Here is a 20306-nt window from a genome sequence, read left to right as displayed (position 1 = left end):
ATGTTGTTGAGTTAGAATATCCTGACGCGCAATACCGAAATTATGTACAGAAGCTTGCTGTATTTTATAAGCAGTATAAGGTAAGGTTAATTCGCACAAGGCTATCTATTGTCTTTCGCATATAAGAAGTTTCCTGCAGCAGCACGATCGAGCTAATTCCTTAAAATTTTAGTTGTTTCTCGCTGGAAGCAAAGCTCTTTATAGTAACCTTGTTCACATACACTGACGCATGCGTGTAATCTGTTGCCACTATCGCTAAAAACATTAACAAATACAATTAAACGCAAAGTACCATACAGTACCATACAAAGTACCATGGGGACGCAAGAAACACTGCTGGAGCACAATCCACTTTACGGTCGCACATTTTCTCACTCGCGGCGGGCTTTTTAAACAGCGGCCACGAGGAGGCTTATAGTACGATTTGCGCTCACCTCGACCAGGAGTAGTCGTACCACCGTTGTACTCTCCTCTGCATTTGGTGCGGGACTTTGTGATGCCTCATATACAGCTTGGCACCGTCCTGCGAGTAGAAGGGCGTTTAGGGGAAACTATAACACAGGCAGTGGCACTTCTTGCACGCAGTCGCTACTCTTACATGCTACTGCGAATACGGTGATCATTCACAAAAACATTCTGTCTTGCCGTCAAACTTTCCATACTATACTTTAAAAAACTAATTAAGGTAGTAACTTTTGGTTAAATTGCACAGCTAACTCGAGGAGGGACAGAACAGACGGCACGAGCGCTGAGTTCTCAGCTGGTTTTAGGGGCGAAGCCCCACAGGGGTTGGGGCTGTCAGCGTCTCCTGTCGTCGTCGTAATCGCCGTCTCATGTAGTCACGGTACTAAACCACCGGGAAACTCGTTTACGCTAGAATGTAACGCGTACCAAAAAAACACCGGGGCACTTGTTTACGCGTAGTGCTAGAGAGTTTCGTGCTTCAAAGACAAGAGAGTTTTATAGCAAAGCTGTATACCTCCACCACACAACAGTTTCATATCCGTTGGAAAAAACGCAAAGGCGCCAAGAATACACTTATACACTTCATGCTTCGCCCCTCCCCAGGTTTCACGTTAGTGGAGATGGCTCGGGAGTTTTTTTTTTATTTTGAAGGAACAACGTTATATACTCAGTACAAGACGCGTGTGAAAAACGAAATCGCTGCCATTAGAAAAGAAAAAAATTAAAGAGCAACGAAACCTCCTACAGCCAGCATGAAGTGAGCGTGGCCATTGTCTGTTTATACCTACTAAAGTACGCTCTTCAGAGCAGGTTAATAAAGACAGCTTCACAGCCACCTGCAGAAAATACTAGACTATGGCTATTGTTAATGAATAATTGAAGCAGCTTTATGTCGGTACTCAACTAAGCCGATGACTTACCAAATGCTCAGGGATAATGTATGTAAATAAATCAACAATCACAAAATGAAACAAAGCAGTCCAGACAATAAGACTGTACAATGGACGAAAAATATTTTTTTCAGGAACGGAACGACGTCCAGAGCACCATTTTGTGTCGTTTCCTGTTTGTCGGAAGAACATTACCTGTGCAAAACATTTTGGGCGTCTCGAAAAGTGTTACCGCCACTTTTACCGCCACCTTAAACGTTATCGAAAGATGTTACTGCCAAAGAAATTATTGTTTCTTTGAAGTTCAAATTTTAAAAAGACGGCAAGATAATTTCAGTTCTTCCCCGTTCTGAAATTTGGGCCCAATTTGAAGGGCTTGTTGAATGAAGATGGAAAACAATGCCAGCAGTCAAGAACGCTGAGTAAGGCTTAGGGTTATAGTTACGCATCGGTTAGCGTGGAAAATAAAATTTTGAAATGTGTGAAAAAGAGAAAGCGGCGGGGAATAACATGCGTGCCGATGGAACCAGAACCCCCACATTCGGATCGTGAACGAGTCCGTCCGCTAGCCGACGGTGCGGCTCCGCCACTTCTGCGGGCGAAATCCGTCCCTTGAACACGTTAATCAAACATCCACCAGATGCCTTCACGGGACGCCTTGTTCCTCCTTTCCTTTCCTTTCAGCCTTGTTCTCTCTTGCTCCCTTCCGATACACTGAATCCTTTCTGAGGACGTGCCCGTGGCAGTGAAGACGGCGCATATCAGTGTCCCTATACTACCCCGTCCCGGTGCAGATATCCTCTAGACGTAGGACCGATGCAACTGGGGCCGCCCTTGAACGGCCCGATACCGATGTCAGCGTTTATTCAATTCAGTGGCGTCGGCCGCCAGTGGAGAAACGCTGACCATGGGCGGCGGCAAGCATTGGCGCAGGCCTACGTGCAACGCCCGTGACAGCTTCCATCTTGAATCATGGCCTTTGCGACTTTTTATGCAATGCGCGCGCTGCCTAGAAGGGTGGTATAATCCGCGTAAGCAGGTCGTCGACTTGCACGCAGTTTATTTTGGTGTGTCGAATTGATTTTTTAGAAGGGATAAATGTCAATTATAAGCTAATTTAAGGAAAAAAACGCAGGGCACAGAAAACTGTGCAAAGCGAACACAACAACACCGCTCAAAATCAAGCATCAGATGGTTAAGAACGTGCGCCATGCCATGGCCTCCTGTACTTTTTCAATGCCAAACGCATCAGCCCCGAGCGGCCAACCAAGCCCTTTCCTTCTATTCCGGCCACTCTCCCCCAATTGCCAGCCTTCTCAGTGTTTTAGTCACGTGGCCGGTTAATCTTGGGGCGACGCGTGGTGCAAAGCGGCAACGTTGGAAAACGTGCTCCGCTGTGGAGCTGAGTTTTCTATCGCTGGCCAGAGCGTCACTACTTCGGCAATCTCAAACATCGGTTGCCTCGGCAACCAGGCACAAGCCGCTCTCAAATTCAGTTACGGTTGGGTGATACCGGTTAAGCACGGCGCCCCACCTTACGACATGTGGGCGAAACAGGCGTTCCACTCACTCCCATTGTGAAGTGTCCGATGAGTACGGCATTGAAAAAAATGCAGGAGGCGATGGCCATGGTGATGGGCTGCGCACTGCACTAAAGGGGCCATGAAGACCAAATACAACTTCGTTCAATTTGGAAGAAACTGCCTCTTGTAACTCAATCAGCTCCCCTTCAGCAACAAGATAAGTTTTAATAAACGAAAAGAAAAACGTAATAAATATTAAAGACATGAAATTTTGCACTGCAGTGGCGCCGTACGGGCAGAAGTTTTCTGATATCGGAAATCTCTAAAAACGTAGTTATCAGTTTGTTAGCTGCGCGTTAGCATTCAGGTGACACGACCAAACGGAACTCGAGGTCCCACTACAAGCGCCCAGTCACGCTTCTTGCGTGGTGGCTTGGGTCGACGAACGCCATAGAATCACGCAAACAAGATTCTGTGACGTCACAGGGGAACTGCCGGAAAGTGGCTGGGCAGTCGTCGCTGTTTCATATTTTTTAAAGCGAAGCTTTTTACCTCTACCCCTCAGGGGTTCTGTCGCAACCGTTGGTGGTAACAAAAAACTCCCGCGAACAAATAAATAGTTACTGGCAGCACCAGGAATTGAACGTGGAACGAATAGAGAAACGGAGCGAGGGTCCGTTGTCATACCAATTGAGCTATGAGTCCACGCGGAGACAGGGGAGGCAAGCGTGCACTCACCGAGCACATCTGCGGGTTTACCCCCTGCATTCTCGCTGAATGCCACGTGATAGCGTCACGCGACCTCTCTAGCCGCTGTGCGCTCCACCCACGGCACGTGTAGTGGTTGTGTGCGGGCATTGCGCATGCGCTAGGCGATATAAAAATTAAATGAAGCTCACACCAACGCATGGCATCTCACTTCTCATCCGACTCTGCCGCCGATCTCGTTGTCTCCGTAGGCGGTGGCAGAGACGGAGGAGAAGTGAGATCGTCTAACACCGGGTTTGAGCTTCCTTTATTTTATAAAAAAAAGTTTCCACTCATGTGCTTCACCAATACAACTCAACCAACCACCGTTCATGAATCATGCATTGATATAACCTTAGCAAACGATATCTCTTTGATGTAATGAAGAAAGTGGTTAAGTGCATTCCGCTTGTCTCTGGTTACGCTCTTTGTAGAGCCGCGTGTGTGAATTCAAGTGACGTCCATGGGTAATCGTTGTGGGTGTAGTTTACAGCTTCGCTTTCCAACCACCTTAACAGGGTGAATTCGTGCACATTCTTTCCTTCAATATTTGCATTAGTTTTTCGAAGTTTGCGATGAAATTTGTAGTATTGTTTTCGGCACAAAGCAGTCTTTTTAACGAACCAAAACTTGTATTTTATTTTCATGGGTCCTTTAACCACGTTGATATTGCGTAAGCCATTTAATAGTAGCTCGATCCACAATAATTTATGGTCTCCACAGTTCTCGTCTTCCCGGTTCCAGTCTGCGCGAATTGCTTCATCCGATGTGTCTCCAATTACCGTATCCCCTCACCCCATTCGTTCCGGCTGCTTTTTTCTTCAGGAGCGACGCGCAGCTGTGATCGGTCTCGGACGCTTCGGCGGTCCGTCGTTAATTAAGCGCCCCGCTTGTCCGAGTGAGTGGAGTTGACCACGGCCAGCGAGCAAATCGAAAGCCGCTGCCACCGCTTCCAACAGCGCTGTCCACTAACGCTAACAAGCCGACCGCTGCACCGCCATCGCGACTGGAGGGATAAGGAGGGCTCTTGGGAGTGCCCTCTCTACATAAGCGACCATATATAGCTGTAGTGAACTGCTTGCTCGCCAGTTTACCTCCCTCTTCATTATAAGTGCTCCGGCATGCATGGTTTTGTTCCAGTAGTTTAGGCTCCTTTAAAGTCTTAATTGTGACCCTAAATGAACAAGCGTGGGACTAGGCTGTAGCCCTGTGCCTTGCACACTAACCAGGGACTTACGAGTGCCTGCGAGAAGAGCGAACCAACGGTTTTGTTTAGGTAGGTTAGGCTTCCTTTTAATCCTAATTGTAACTCTAAAAGGGCAGTTCAATAGGCTGTTGTTCACTCGCTCAAACATTTCATTTCCTTTATTTTCCAGAAAAACAGCGACAGCGGCTGTTCTGGAAAATAAAGACTTACAGTGACACTTACAAACACTTACAGTGACACTTACAGAACCAGTGACACAAACAGTGACACATACAGTGAGAAACACTTACAGAGCCTCAGTGAAGTGTGAACCTGCGCTCGTCTTACCAACTAACCTACATGGGCGACTACGCTGAAAAGTGCTCTATTATAGCTAAATTTTAGGTGCGGAGTGCCTTAGGACCGCACAATGTCTGTCCGCGTCTGTGCGCATAACACTTACAATCGCGAAATATCACACAGGCACCGGTAGGATTCGAGCCTGTGTCTGGTAGACCAGACAGAGTTAGTATCAGTCGTCTTACCCATTGGGCTACGACCATGAGTTAGCTCCCGATAGTCAAACGGCTTACTTCCTTGCCTGTAACGGTGCGGGGTACCTTAGGACCTCCCAATGTCCGTCCGCCTACATCCGTGCACACAACACCTTCAAGCTAAAATCAAGCGAAATTCGATTTGAGCCGTGAGTTGCAGCTTCATTTAGGGAATAATCAAAGTGCAACTCACTGCTCAAATCGAATGACGGTCGGCACGCATCCAAGTAGCACTCGGGGTGCAACTTGGATGTCATTTCGGGTTCCCGTACTCCGCACGCTTGCCATCATCCACGGAGTGGAGATGCTGCCATTTTTTACTATCTGCTAAACCAGAGAGCAAAAAATAGGGGTTGGTTCTTTGCTTCTCTGCGCGCTCGCTTTGAGCTTACATCGGTAATGTTCGAGAAACTTTGTTTTGTACAATTGACAGTATTCGCGCCCAGGATGTGATATGCAATGCGCGTTGTGACATGAAGTCAAGCTAATAAACGCCCAAGAATGCATCGGGGAGTCAGTGACGTCACTTACCAGCAGTCGTTCGAACTCCAGCCGGCTTGCATTTCTGTTTGTTATTACATTGCCTACTTGACCTGAAATTGGGGCAAAAATATTCAATCTGAGAGACTGAGATGGTGGTCATGCAATGGAGCGCATAAAGGGAGTGAACCTCATAAAAGAATAAATTTGGGTTCGGCGCCAGATCTCTCAACCGCTAAGAAAACTACAAAATAAACATTTTTTTTTCATCACGGCTAATCGAAAGCCTAAAATTTCGGCTGCTGAAATCTTTATCCTTTGTATCGAATGCCTTGAGTGGCAGCGTTCATAGCTGGAAAACTATAGCCTAAATCACACACGGAATAGATTCCTCAACAAACGTTGGTATAATGTATACCCAAGCAAGTGAAAGGTGTCTTTATTTTAAATTAAAACGATGGAAACATGTATTCCATAATTAACAACTACTTGAATGTAGCTTGCCGTCTAAATTCTCGTAATTTCATTTCTCGTAATCCACCCGAAAAATATGACAACATTTTTTCTTTGCGGGAATATATTGATAAGGCGGCCAGAATAGGAGAAAACAGCCCTCGAAAACCGCTCATAAGCAGTATTAAAGCGAAAGCTTTTTTTGGTGGGACCAATAGCGTTCCGTAAAAAAAACTAATGCATTTTTTTTTCTTCGCATAGACCGGTTGGTCGACCGAAAAGCCCTGATAAGCTCTCTGGACACACGGCGCATGCGTGGAACCAGGCTCCCATTGTGTCGAAATGGTTACTTGAAAATCACGAAGAACGAACGGTTCTAAATATGACAATACACGCATCGATCATGAGAATGGAATACAATAGTACACCTTTACCCCATAAACCACGTATCGGTACGCATTTAGATTGTTCGTAGATGCGTTTAATCAGTGCGCGAAAGATCGTCGCATGGGTTCGTTCTTCGCTTGTGATTTGGGTCTTTGATGGTTTGACGATCGATTGGACGCTCTTTTTTTGAATTGGGCGAAGATTTCACGCTTCTCCCAACTTTCTTTAGGAAGAGATGGTAAATATTTTTGGGGGTAATCAAGAATACTTGGAAAAAAAAAACTGGCGAAGAGTCAACCGGGAGGGGAAGGCAACTTACCTACAATAGTTGCAAAAATGAAGACGCCGATGAGATAGCACAAAATAGTGAAAATGTATCTGAAAAGAGAGGGAAAAAAAACGATAATCAGTAAGTGACAGGATAACGACGTTCCAGACCAGGTTCACACTACGGCAACTGAGAGAGTAAAACATCCATTATGCAAACGTTATTCTTAGCAGCCTCTGATGATGATGATGATGATGATGATGATGATGAATGCAAGCGTGCTTATTTTGAGATCCAAGACAATGCATAGGAAATTCATGGTTTCATAATTTATCAAATAAATAATGGACTATTTTAATAAATAAACACAATTATTACTAATACTTCCGTGGTCCTACAGTTTCTATTTGACCGAAATGTGTAGGTATATATTATGAGTTAGCCCCACTGAGGTACAATATATAGCACATTTTGTTGCAACTATTTTATCTTTAGAGCAAGGTGGTAGATTTCCTGGCAGACCATTAAAAGCGGAATGGCACTTGTACTAGAGTCACGGCCTTACGCCTAGGCTTCTACATTTCTTTCTTCGCATTTTCAATTACCGAAAGCGGGAGGGCTCTTATCTCTGGTCTATTTAGGGATATACCAGTGAATTTCTGCCGCGGGAAACACAAACTAATTGGTGCACTGCTCTATCGCTACGGCGATTTGCAGGCGTTACCAGCATGTTCCGTGCATGTACCATAGACGCGATAATTCAAACTAAAAGCGACCCCGTGATATTGTTTGAATGCGATAATTCAAACTCAAAGGGACATTATGATGTTGTTTTCATTATCAGAAGTTCTCATAAATGGGACTCGAGGGAACATACAAACTTGTGTTGTATTAAACATTCCCATATATTCAGGCACAATACTGAAGTGCTATTCACACTTTAAAAAAATTACGCATGGATGACTGCTTTGTCTTTGAACGAGTGTTCGAAACGACGTTTTCGAAGCCAGCAAGGACAGCCAGTTCATGGCGAGTTTTTTTTTTTTTTTTTGCACTGGTCAAGAGCTTGCGGATCCCAGCAATATGCTAAACGGATCAAAATGTGCAGCTATAAGCGGCAAATGCAGCGGATATTTCACGGCAGGTAAAAGCAAAAAGTACGAATTAACCGAGTTTACACAACGGAGAAGTTTGAATTAAGTGGCTTTAAAATACATTGAAAATATAGCGGGCCAACCGAAATTTCTAAGTTTGTTTAAATTAACCGAAAGTTTGAATTAATCGAGTTTTAATTATCGCTAGTCTTTTCTACTTAATTTGAGATGGTGCGATAAAACCACGATAGACGAAATGGGGTAGGCAAGCAAGGAGTATGAGAGTAGAAAAACGATCTCCAGAAACTCGATCATGTTGCACCACGTGCCCTTCGTGTGTCTCTTTAACGAATGACTTGCTTTGCCAATACAAAACAATACCGGCGTATTCACCATGGTATGGTCGATAGCAAAGCAGAAACAGAGAGAGAGAGAGAGAGAGAGAGAGAGAGAGAGAGAGAGAGAGTAAAGAAATCCATGAATGCCTATACAGGTATGGAAGTTTGAGCTGCGTGTTCACGGAACTTTCGTGCCTTCATGCGCAAAAAAAGCCCCAACCAATAGTGCAGGAACGGTATACTCTGCGTGCACTAGAAATACATCAGCTGAGTTTTTGTTACTTCCTCGACAACAAAAGTTCACCAACAAAGTTCTATCATCTTGGGGTGCTTATCTTTATTAAGAAGCAGAACCTTGACGTTCGGCACGCGTACGATTCCCGGGTGTACTCCGAAGCAACCCATTCCGGTTTGGAACCGTACCGTTCGAACCCATTCGTAAACTCCCTTCCTGTTTGACCTGTCCCGTGTGCGACCGTTCCCGCAACGACCTTCCCTTTTGGGTGCACCTGTTTCAAACCGTTCCCAAAACGCCCCTCCCATTTACACTCGTATCGTGTTAACCCATTCGAATTTCTGAAAATATGCGCTACCGTTTTTGAAGGTGTTCCCAGAAATGTGCATCGAAGGAACGGGCCATGCATTACTGTAAAAACTTCCGTGCAACAATCTATCTGAAATTGAGATTGTGGCCGATATTTCCGGCCCATAAATGTTTCCGAATGTCTGAGGCTGTTACTGTGCTACGGAAGCTTTATTAAGAAGGAAATTCGGGGGTATTTCCCGTTCGCCTGGATTGTGTACGGAATTAAAAAAGTTTGTTCGTGCAGTCGTGGCTCTACTCTGAAAAAAAGTCGCGTTGAAACAATTATGCTCTCGAAAGACTCTTTTCCAGTACCGGTGCTCCTAGCGTCCATTACGGCTAACTATTCAGTTAGGGCCGGAAAGATTTCGCTGTCAAAAAACTTGTGGACGAAACATCCTGTATCAAAGTAGGTTCAAATCCCGTTTTTTTTAAGTCAAGAAGTGTGCACCTAAGTGCAAATGCAACTACTGCAGGATCCCATTCGACGAAACATCGCGCATTGCACATGATGCATGTCTATGCTGGCATTTAAAAAAAAAAGGTTCTGAAGCCGGCAGCTGGTTCTGTTTTCAGAACCAGCTATGTTTGAAGCATTATATGGATAACTACCTAAATGTTATGCACTTCATTTGATTTTACACGTCCTGCGTTGCCACCTGTGCATTACCCTAAAAAAAGTACGCGCAAAAAGAGTAAAGTTCGTGGTATTCTTAATTCTTGGATGAAAAATGTGTGCGAACCATTTCCCCCAAGAGAAAATTTCAGTTTTACGCTTCAATGGTCATTTTTTTTACAGACATTTGAATATACAGTGGCCGTTGGCCCCACATTAAAACGGATTGTAAAAAGCATTGGCTTGGCCCATAATAGTCACCGCTTTCATAACACAATATTTTCATTACTTGGGAAAATTTGGTAATTAAATTTCGCAATATGTTTTTCCCGCGTAGAAATAAAACAGTAGCCGTTTACTTCCCATAATAATATATTATTCTATTTGCTAAAAGACACAACTTCGTTTTCGGCATGATACAAACGTTACAAACTAGCACTGCGCCCGCGGGAAGGAGTTCCATTTTGGTAATTCCCGTATTTTCCCTTATTTTAGGCGTTACATATGAAACCAAGTGCTGGTGCAATTGCATACAAACGATGTAATTCAACACTTCGAAACTCCGATGCAACCGTCGGGACTCGAACCTACACCGCTGCTGGAGTACGCTTGCGAGCAACACGCTCCACACCGATCGACCAACACGGACGCAGACGGAAGAGTATAGTTTCAGCTGTAATTTACCAAGACTGTACCAGGGGAAACGTAACGCGGCCCACCACGTGTTGTTTTTTAATTGACGCCACGTATCGTTAAACAGAACAATGCAATAAGGCTGTGTAGATTAATAGGGCGTGTCTGTACTGTGGTGCAGCCATCCGTAACTTTTTTTTTTTTTCTGAGGAATACGTTTGACCTAACTTCAATTTATTTTCAGGTAGCGTCGGACGTATGTGTAATTTTTGAGTTTGGGTTACGTCAGATGAACTCAAAACATTTAAAGTACTGACTGACGTAGGCTTTAATTTTAAAAAATGGCATGCCTCGGTCCGAGTCCCTTGAGTCGAACTGGGTACGTCATTCCGAGAAGGGACTAAATTGGAAAAGACGAAATGGGAAGGTCGCTTTGCAGCGGCTTGAAACTGGCGGAAACGAACGAGAAGGTTCAAATGGGAGTGGGTTCACATGGGAACACGCGAAATTGGAAAGGGTGAAATGGGAAGGTCGTTTTGCGCCGGGTTGAGACGGGAGGGAACAAGCGGGAGGGCTGAAATGGGAATGGGTTTAAAGGGGAACCTCCCGAATTCACGACCCTGGAGTGCGCACAGCCATGCTGACCGACATACAGAGTGTTTCAGGGAAGACTATTAAAAAAAAAAGTCTTTCGCAGGTAAAATTGGTTTTCTTGCGTGAATTGGTAAGAGGCCGTGGCGGACGCAATAGAACGGGTTCTAAGTGCTATTTACTGAAATAATTACTACTACAATTTGTTAATTACACTTTAACTATTCTGGTTCGTTGTTTGTTTGTCCTAAGGGAATAGTAGAGGATCATCAGTCAAATCTATAACCATTAGATTTGCGAAATTGTAATTGCGTGCAGAGCTAAAGCGCTCAGAACCTCAGCTCTCTAAATTAGCGCAACGGGCTAGTGTGGCACGTTTGCGTGCGAAGATAAAGCCGAAGATAAAGCGCGGCGGGCGTGTGACGTGTCCAGCTCCGAGTGACATCGCGGCGCTCAGCTTCCACACGAACCCGTTGAGCTCATTTGGAGAGCTGAGGTTCTGAGCGCTGTAGCTCTGCACGCAATTACAATTTCGCAAATCTAATGATGGTTATGGGTTTGACTGCTGATCCTCTACTATTTCCTTAAGACAATCAAACAACTAACCAGAATAGTTAAATTGTAATTAACAAATTGTAGTAGTACTTATTTCGGTAAATAGCACTTAGAACCCGTTCTATTGCGTCCGCCACGGCCTCTTACCAATTCGCGCAAGAAAAACAATTTTACCTGAGAAAGCCTATTTTAAAAAATTACTTTGTTTCCTGAAACAATCTGCATACGCCTGTGTATATACATAGGCGTACCTGCCGTTTCCGCAGCCGCCATTCCTACAACCTCGGATTATCAGATGAATAACCCCGAATTCGCGCTCCTGCGCCCGGAAGAAGAGGGGGATTCGGAGCGGACGCGTATAATGCGGAAGCTCCGGAGTCCGCACGGTTGCACGCAGCGATGACGATCTCTGGGTAGGACTAACTCTGTGCAACGGTTCTTAGCGGTGGGGGCTAACGAAAACTCCAGGCGGAAGTTAATGGTGGACGCCCGTCATTTATCAGCCAGGTATCGCGTGTGTGGCGGGGGCTGGAAAAGTGCCTCGGCCACGGCTGTCGTCGTGGTTTGTGGTTAATTAAGGATGAGCCCGCGCAAGATAGCGGCGGGCTGGCGGAGCTTGTACGCACCTAACGCTGGCGGCAGCGACGAGCGAGGAGGAGCTGTGCGGACTTGTCGGCGCTGCTTAGTGTTTCCCACGTGCGGGCATGCCAGTTCCGGAAGGCAGTGAATGCAGAGCTGCTGGTACATCTACCGTGGATAGCCGTACACACAAGCACGCACGCACGCATTATACATACATACATACATACATACATACATACATACATACATACATACATACATACATACATACATACATACACACACACACACATACATACATACATACATACATACATACATACATACATACATACATACATACATACATACATACATACATACATACATACATACATACATACATACATACATACATATGGAAACACTCGTTATAACGAAATCACTGTGTTCGAAATCCCGCTTTATTCGAAGTGCTTACAACCCCCCCTTCAGTGAATTGAGAGCAAACCTACCCACTTTTAACGAAGTAACGCTTTTAACGATACCAGTTTTGTGCTCCGATGACTTAAATATTACGAAAGTTTACTGTACGTGCATGTATACGTACAGACAGTCGGACAGATGTGCTGTCAATTAAACATGCAGTCCATATAAAGAATGACAAAATACGCTCTTAAAAGGCTTGCACAGCTTCTCTATAAGTAATCTTCCCAGCAGCCCCTTCGACGTGTTAATACTCTCAGTCTGGGCCACCGTGGTCGGGGCGCTAGCCCGGCTCGTCCGCCCATGTGTTACGTTACCTTCCGGACTGTGCAGAAATCACGCTGGTCGTTTCAGTGCGCGCGCTTAGTGTCGTGTAACCCAAACACGTGTTGGGCTTCACCAGCGCGAGTGACCGGCCGGTTCCCCCCTAACTCCCCAAGATGCACTACCTGGACTCGGGTCTCAGCTGCACATCCTTATTCTGGCGTTCACTTATTTCGATACGTTTCATTTGAATAAGCACGCTAGTGCGTACATAGTCGAATTAACAGCTACTCGGCTGTTCACTGCATTAGGTTTGCGTCGTTTGATCTAAGCGGAGCTGTGGCATTGAATACCGGAGGGGAAGCATGGCGCACGTACAGCTTCGGCGATAACTTCATCTTTGTATTTTTCGGATGGTTGAGTAGCCCGCTTATTAAAGCGAAACTTTCTACGCCTCACAGATGGTGACCGTCCCGTCCCCAAAACGCTCCGCAGGAAGGCCAACTTTTCGCAATGGGTTTTAGAAACTTATGATGCTGAGAGCCGGGGGCACATCGAGCGTTTCAAGAAAAAAAAAACCGCTTCCCGTAGTTGGAATCGAATCTGGGTCCCTCGCGTTACGAATCCGACGCCTACCCGATTGCGCAATTCCGACATGGTTGAAGCAGTTTCTATTTTGGACTTTGATTTTGACTCCGGTTGGGTAGGAGAAAGCTTCGAGCTTTAGCCATTGTTCTCCTAATTAGGAAAGTAACTTCGATTTTGTATCCATCCTCTTGAGTTCGAAGGTAATAAAGGCTGAGCTTATCCATTCCCCGTAGTTGCTAATGAATTCGAGCCTCATTCCGGAAGCCACAACCGGCGCATTTTATCTTGGGGCAACATTCTTAAGGTCGGACGCAACCTGGTTCGAGTAGGACGTAGAAAAAATTCTCTTTTTGTTCCTACTCGAGCATGCTCATAACGAAACGTTTCTAGAACACCAGGAAAGTTGTTTAGCCAAGTCATTATCCATACTAATTACGAAAAACGATCTATCGGGCTTTGTTGCAAGTGCCATCAAAACATGGCGACCTCAGTTTGGAGAAAACTCATTGATATCTCTCTGGAACACGCAAAGAGGGCAGGATGTGGGGTTGGGTCACGTCTGTGTTACGGAGGAAGAAGGGGAGTTCAGAATAAACATTGTGAACAGTGCGAAATCGTGTACTGGCGAAACCAGATTTCTCAGGACATCAATTTACCAATTCCGGATTTTAGCAGTATACCTTTCATTCCCGTTTGGTATCCATAGAGTTGCATGTGTCATAACCCAATTTTGGCGAATGTAACTATTTTTTAAGAAGATGCATAATATTTCTTGTAAACACGGCATGAAATGAGCAAAAAAAAAACCTCAAATGCGTAAAAATTAAAAAAATTCAGGGACAATTTGCATGGTATACGGTACACGACTAAGTCGTGGCGACCGTCTGTGTGAGGAGGCTGAAACTTCGAGCTATCACTAGTGGCGAAGAGAACGTACGTGAAGAAAAATGTCCCAACTTTTTCCCTTGTAAGTAAAAGTGTCTTTTTGAAGATTTGCTATGGCCTCTATTTTCCGAAATTCGCGATTTTACAATTTTTTTTACAATCCCCGTCGACCTCATCAATATGGGTTTCAACCATGTAAGCCGTCTGCGGTGCGTCGGCGTAAAGTGATGCCCTTCTACCGCGTCGTAGATATGAAGTGTGTGCCCTTCCAAGATTTTAATAGTGAAGAGTAGTGGATCATACTTAACCTAGCACAGAATTTTCAAGTTCGAGTTCAGCCTATATCTCCGCTTTTAAAAGTTTACCTTCCTGGATTAACGTCACTTTAAACAAAGTCGCTCATGTAGGCATTCCGGTTACCCGCCCCGAAGCCTTCCTGAATTGAAAACAAGGTAGAAAAGATATCCGGTTTGTTCATCTCTAACCCCAGGCTGTGGAATAGCAAAATGAAAGGCTAAATTAAAAGTAAAGGAGAAATAAAACAGATATATTTGTCCACCTTTCGAGTAACAAGGCAGAGAGATAGAGAGAGAAAAAAAAAAGAAATTGCGGCTTGTCTTTTTCTACGCTTCAACGGTAGACACAATGCAGGAGATGCTATAAATCTTTTAATACCCGCTGGCGTAAGCTTTTGACAGATATAAATCTGTAGCACAAGTTCTGCTTGCTGTACGAATTCCGCCTACGTTGTTTTCTCATTGGTCACCTGATTGGCTTATTGAGACAGAGCTGAGCCCGCCCAACATACTTCTCTCTGGGACGCGGTACAAGAGTAAGAGCACGGCGTGCACGTAACACTTGTATTGATCCGGTCCCAATGGTCCGTATCGCTGAACCGAGAACGTGATAACAGCGACAAACTGCCCCATCGGGGCTACTTTGTCTGGGAGTCGAAAGCAAGAACGATCCTCCCCGATAAAGCTCCGGAAGCAGGCTCCCCTTCTGGATTTATTTCTACTTGGGCACGAACCTCTAAATAAGGTGCAATGCCTTTTCATTGGCCTCGCAAATAAATTCGTCTTTGGTGCTTCGAACTGTAAAAGAAGGGTAACTCGGGCCAGTTGGTACATAATAAAAGAGAAAAACGGCGCTTAAGACAGGACAAAAGGGAAGGCTAGACACACCCAGCGGTGTTTCGAAACGTTTGAACGGTGGCAGGATATTTTTAGTAGACACGGTTGATCTATCAATCGATCGATCAATCAATCAATCAATCAATCAATCAATCAATCAATCAATCAATCAATCAATCAATCAATCAATCAATCAATCAATCAATCAATCAATCAATCAATCAATCAATCAATCAATTGATCAATCAATCAATCAATCAATCAATCAATCAATCAATCAATCAATCAATCAATCAATGTTCAATAATGCTCCTACGGATAACCCCTTTTACAGGCGCACGAGAAGAAAACGAAAAACAACAATAAAATATAATTTCGACATGAATGCATGCACTGTGTACAATAAAACGAAAACCATACCACCATCCTACAACAAAAAAGTAGATTCGCCGTACAGAAAGGTAAATGCAAACATGTACATACTTCCTACAGACGAACGCGTAAAGCGGGAAAATTCCGTAGCAAGAAAAGCATTGCGAAAGTGAGAACGAAATTTTTAAAATGTGGACAGGATACTAAGCACACAGCGATACAACATAGGTTGCAAAGAGCAAAGAAAGAAAATACGAAAAATGAATTCCGTCCGGCAGAACAATAAAAAAGTATACCATACAATTTCATGGGAGAGAGAGAGAGAGAGAGAGAGAGAGAGAGAGAGAGAGAGAGAGAGAGAATCGTTTCTTAATCTTAAGAAGAAAGGAGTAAGACCGCAAGCGGTGAGCCTCCCAAGTCCGGGAGGCCGGGAACCCGCGCTGATTCCAGTGTCCAGTCAACCAGTCTTTGTTGTTTTTCCGGAAACGAGGTGGTCAGTGGAGGCTCCCACTGCTCAGGCGATGGGTTGGGGAGTGGTTTAGGGTTGTCAGAGCATGAGCGCACCAAGTGGTACGTAGCGAGAGGGGCGGTGCAAGTGCGGTGCTGGCGTTGGAAGAGTAATGGAGAAATGTGGGAGATAACCGTGTGGTTAAAGTAAGTACCGGTCTGTAGCCGGCGCAGATATGATACTGTTGGTTGCTGAGGGTAGGGTGATGCTAGGGATAGGTAATAGGATAGTATGCATTTTTCGTAGGGTCGAGGGGTATTAGAGACGTTACTGTGGAGCCTGGGCCACTCGTCACTTCTTGCCTTAAGGACGGGAATTCCCGGAAGTGCAAACTGGGGGCGGTAGCGTGAGCTGCCTCGCTCCCGGCAAGGCCCGCATGACCTGCGGTCCAAACGATCTTCAGGCAAGGTTCGGAGGAGACGAAGGGCGCTTTCCGGTGCCCTGCTGTAGAGATAAAGTCGGGAGGCCCGTTGGGAGCCGGTAGGAATAGTGACTTGGGGTTGATTCTGGTGGGTAGTTGCAGCATGTGCAATCCCGATGGCCTCAGCCGTTGGTTGATTGATTGAATGTGCTGCCGTAGCCACCTCACCCTGCAAAGACAGGGTAACAATTGTGGTTTTTGGTGACCGGGGGTGCTCGGCAATGTCCATGTACGGAACTTGATGATCTTATGAATACATCTTTTCTAGCCAGATGACGACCGCGAGCTCCTCCACGGCCCTTGTTGAAGGTCGGGTGCGTGTGGCGGAGTATGGGGCTAACCGGATCTTGCGCAGCATGTTCGGCGGGATTGGGTGCGGTGCGCTGCTGAAATTAAAGGGGGGGGGGGGGGTGATCTTTGTATGAGTTGCAGTATTCTCCTGCCTGCTGGTGTCAGGGACAGGTGGTTGAGTTGCGCCGTGTGTTGGGCTTCATGAAGTTTTGAAAAGGTGTTATGTAAACCGAGTTGTAACGGTTTCTCGTTGCTGCTGTACGTAGGGAGTGTCAGAGCCACCTTGTAGGTCTTGCGTACAAGGGCATCCAACTTGGCACAATACAAAACGTCTACACTGCAAATGTCTGAAATTAACAGAAGAAGCAAGTTTCCGGAAATATCGACACCTGCAGAAACGAATTTAGAAACGTTCTAAAGCCTGAAAGTAGCCCCTTTTAAAGGAACTGAAAGTACTAAAAGGGTGACACTTTTGTGTTTTTTTAAGAAGGACTGCTAGTTGGAGTTAAATGTTCAGGTGAATTAACTGGTTCGCTTAAGCGTACCGTTCCGAGCATTCCAAAGTAGTTCTAAGTAGTCGCAGTGCTGGGTAGAAAGGCAACGTTAGCCGACGACGCGCTTGGAACGTTACCGCCGGCAGCGACGGCGGTCGTTCCCCAGCAAAGCTTCTATTTCTTACTCGAGCGTCATTCTTTAGCTCTACCTTGATTCGTAGGCTCCGCACCGACAGAAGCGATTTCACAACGCGGGGCGCCAAGTATCGTGACAAAACCATCGGCGCTGGCCTCACTGCAGTCTTTCGCGAAGGGCCGTGTATACTCTGTCGTTGGTAGCGCGGCCAGTAGTTTTCCCAACCTTTTTCTTCTAGGCTAAACGGCACGCCATTTAAAACAAACACGTTTAGAGAAAGAGGGGGCGCTAGAATACGTTTATTAGCGTCTAAAGTGGTTGTCAAAATTAACCCGGAGCCCTCTACTACGGCGCGCCTCATCGCCTGCGTTGCGTCGGCGCCTTAAACCCTACAATCAATGAAATCAATCAATCGAGTGTCTAAAGTCGGTCGTGTGGCCCGTTGGGAGTGGTTCTTTGTTAACTGGAGGCCATATGACTTCATGGCCGTCTGCGCCTAGTCGACCAGCGCTAGCTGTGTCTCCAGTGAGGACAACAGCCTGCAAAATTCGCATTTGTACCCCGCTGTCGTACATCCTAAAAAACATGCATGGTGGCACAGCGGTTACGTTTTTTCAGTCGGAGACAATGCGGCCGAATCCATTCCCTCATTTTATTTTTGGAAAAATACTGCAAAAAAAAATTAAATGGCTTATTCGGCAGGAAAGCCAAAGTCATGGTCTGTCTCGGCGACTAAATTTCAATTGGCTGTGACGATCAACGTGGCTCATCAAGCAGGCGCGACTCAAGGTCAAAGCGGACCCGTCTCAGAAATAAAACAAAAAGAAAAGGACAGCAATTAAGACACTTCGTTATGAAACCCGTGAAGCTGTCAGGGTCACTGCGCATGCGCATTGGTGGAAACCCGGCCCATAGCTGGCCTCACCCAGCGGCGCCGCAGTCACCAACGAGTCTGGCAGCTTCTGTTCTATGGGAGTGCCCACAATACCAGACTGTCTGTTCAGCGCTTATTATATGTAAGTTAGTCTTAGTCTTATTCGCAACTCGTGAGAGGTGTGTACGTGTCGTGGGATTTCTTTATTTTGAGCAGCAGCGTGGCAGAATTCCCGGGAAAATTTGAAGTTCCAAACGGTGCGTGTCGAACGCGCCTGAAGGTTCGATTGGAACTCGAAGCGTAGCGGCATTATGCAATAGCGTTGCATCGCACGTGAAAATTTATAGTGCAACCCGGCGCAGTGAAACTCCCAGGAATGGCAGGGGAACGCAGACAGGCTTTGGGAAAGGAACGGACAAAACAGCTGGGAGGGAAGCATTTGGTGTTCTTAGAGCGCGTACAGCACTAACGTATGATAAGCACTACCAGTTCGAATCAGCCTCTACCCAATGCTACAGCAATTCGAAGAAAACGCCCTTCGAAATATGTTTCAGAGAAGGCAGCAGCGTTTTCAAAAATAAAAGGAAAAAAAGAATAAGAAGAAGAAACAAGAGAAGAAATAGAAAGCAAAACAAGATACGAACAAGCCATCGAACAAAGTTAATAATAATAAAAAAAAAAACTGAAAATACTGTCCATTCACCACCACCGTACACAGAACGTTCGAGGAGAAAATACAAGTCGACAGGCGCTTTCGCGAGGATGTCTCCGAAAAGCGTTCGGCAGAGGAATCGAGGGCATTCCAATCATTCTCGAGTGTTTCCACCTAGAACTTCTCCCAAGTTGCCTGGTTTGGCCGGGAAACGCGTCGAGACAGCCGAGGCAGTTTTCTCAGCTTCTGGCTCTAATACCAAAGTTCTACACTATCCCGCGCGTAGACAAAGTGTGTTTCTTTCCAACTGTGGGAAGAAGGTGCTACACTAACACGACCGCAACAACAAACGCAGCAGACCACAATAGAACAAACAAAGGTATATTTAAGAAGGGGAAACATTTAACGATTGCGGGAACGACCAACGGTTTAAAAGGTGTTCTCTGCAGCCACTATCCCAGATTCAATTCAGTTTTTTTCTGCCATGGGCTTCGCAATGCGGGATACTGAAGAGTTGGAACAAATCAATATGAACTGTGAAGGCCGTGGGATTGTAAGGAGTCGTCAGTTGGTCTCATGGGCTCTAGTTCCTTGAAATTTCAGCGCGAACATTCGCTTCGAAAAGAAATGCCCGCGCGGGCATCTGGTGTTTTCTACACTTTGGATCTCATTTCTGGTTTTTGGCAAGAAGTAGGCGCGTGAGGAAGATAAACCTAATGTAAATAAAATTTCAGCGAGAAGGTGTCGACGGAAAGATCGGACGAAGCGCTTTGTTTGCTTGCGATGAATGATGTCTACTTGCTTGCTGTGGAGCGAGCGCGGCAAAATGCGGTGAATGGATGGTTATCTGTGTCGTGGCGGTGTTGTGGCTGCTGGAGCAGGTGCACATCTATTTTTGCTTTCATATTTCTACCACTGAGAGGAAGAATTGTTGCCGGGATAGGATGGATGAAAGCGAACCCGTTATGAAATGTAAACTGACGCTATCTCTATCATCAGTGGGAAAGATAGCCACTGGTGAGAGCAGTCCATGATTTTCTGACCCATTATGTGACGTTTCGTTGTCATTACGTCATTTTACCAGAGTGGTATGCGAAACAAGTTAAGGATTATCGAAAGTCGCCTCTTTACTAAATTTTTATGGAGAACATGATAATAGTATCCTAGAGGACGTCCCTGGCAAAGTTAAAAAAGATTTGGTACAAAGAGCAGATTGAGCAATTAACAGATTCGAATACAATGAACCTTGCTAGCGTTGAGCAACAAACGACGAACAAT

The 20306-nt window shown here is 45.5% G+C and overlaps 1 protein-coding gene across 1 annotated transcript in view; it reads right to left on the bottom strand.

The window, feature by feature from the left end:
* LOC144144862 (uncharacterized) overlaps positions 1-20306 on the bottom strand; it is a 665482-nt gene that overhangs the window by 42194 nt on the left and 602982 nt on the right. Inside the window, exons 8-10 of the mRNA XM_077676352.1 lie at positions 7005-7063; positions 5897-5958; positions 435-523 (exon numbers count right to left, since the gene is read on the bottom strand). Coding sequence (XP_077532478.1) covers positions 435-523; positions 5897-5958; positions 7005-7063 — 210 coding nt within the window. The remainder of the gene's footprint in view (positions 1-434; positions 524-5896; positions 5959-7004; positions 7064-20306) is intronic.

Source organism: Haemaphysalis longicornis, unplaced genomic scaffold (genome assembly GCF_048455015.1).
Source record: "Haemaphysalis longicornis isolate Haplotype H1 unplaced genomic scaffold, Haemaphysalis longicornis Haplotype H1 scaffold_7, whole genome shotgun sequence".
NCBI classification, from domain to species: domain Eukaryota; kingdom Metazoa; phylum Arthropoda; class Arachnida; order Ixodida; family Ixodidae; genus Haemaphysalis; species Haemaphysalis longicornis.
Note: the sequence above shows the minus strand (reverse complement) of the source record. Positions and strands in the feature narration are given on the sequence as shown.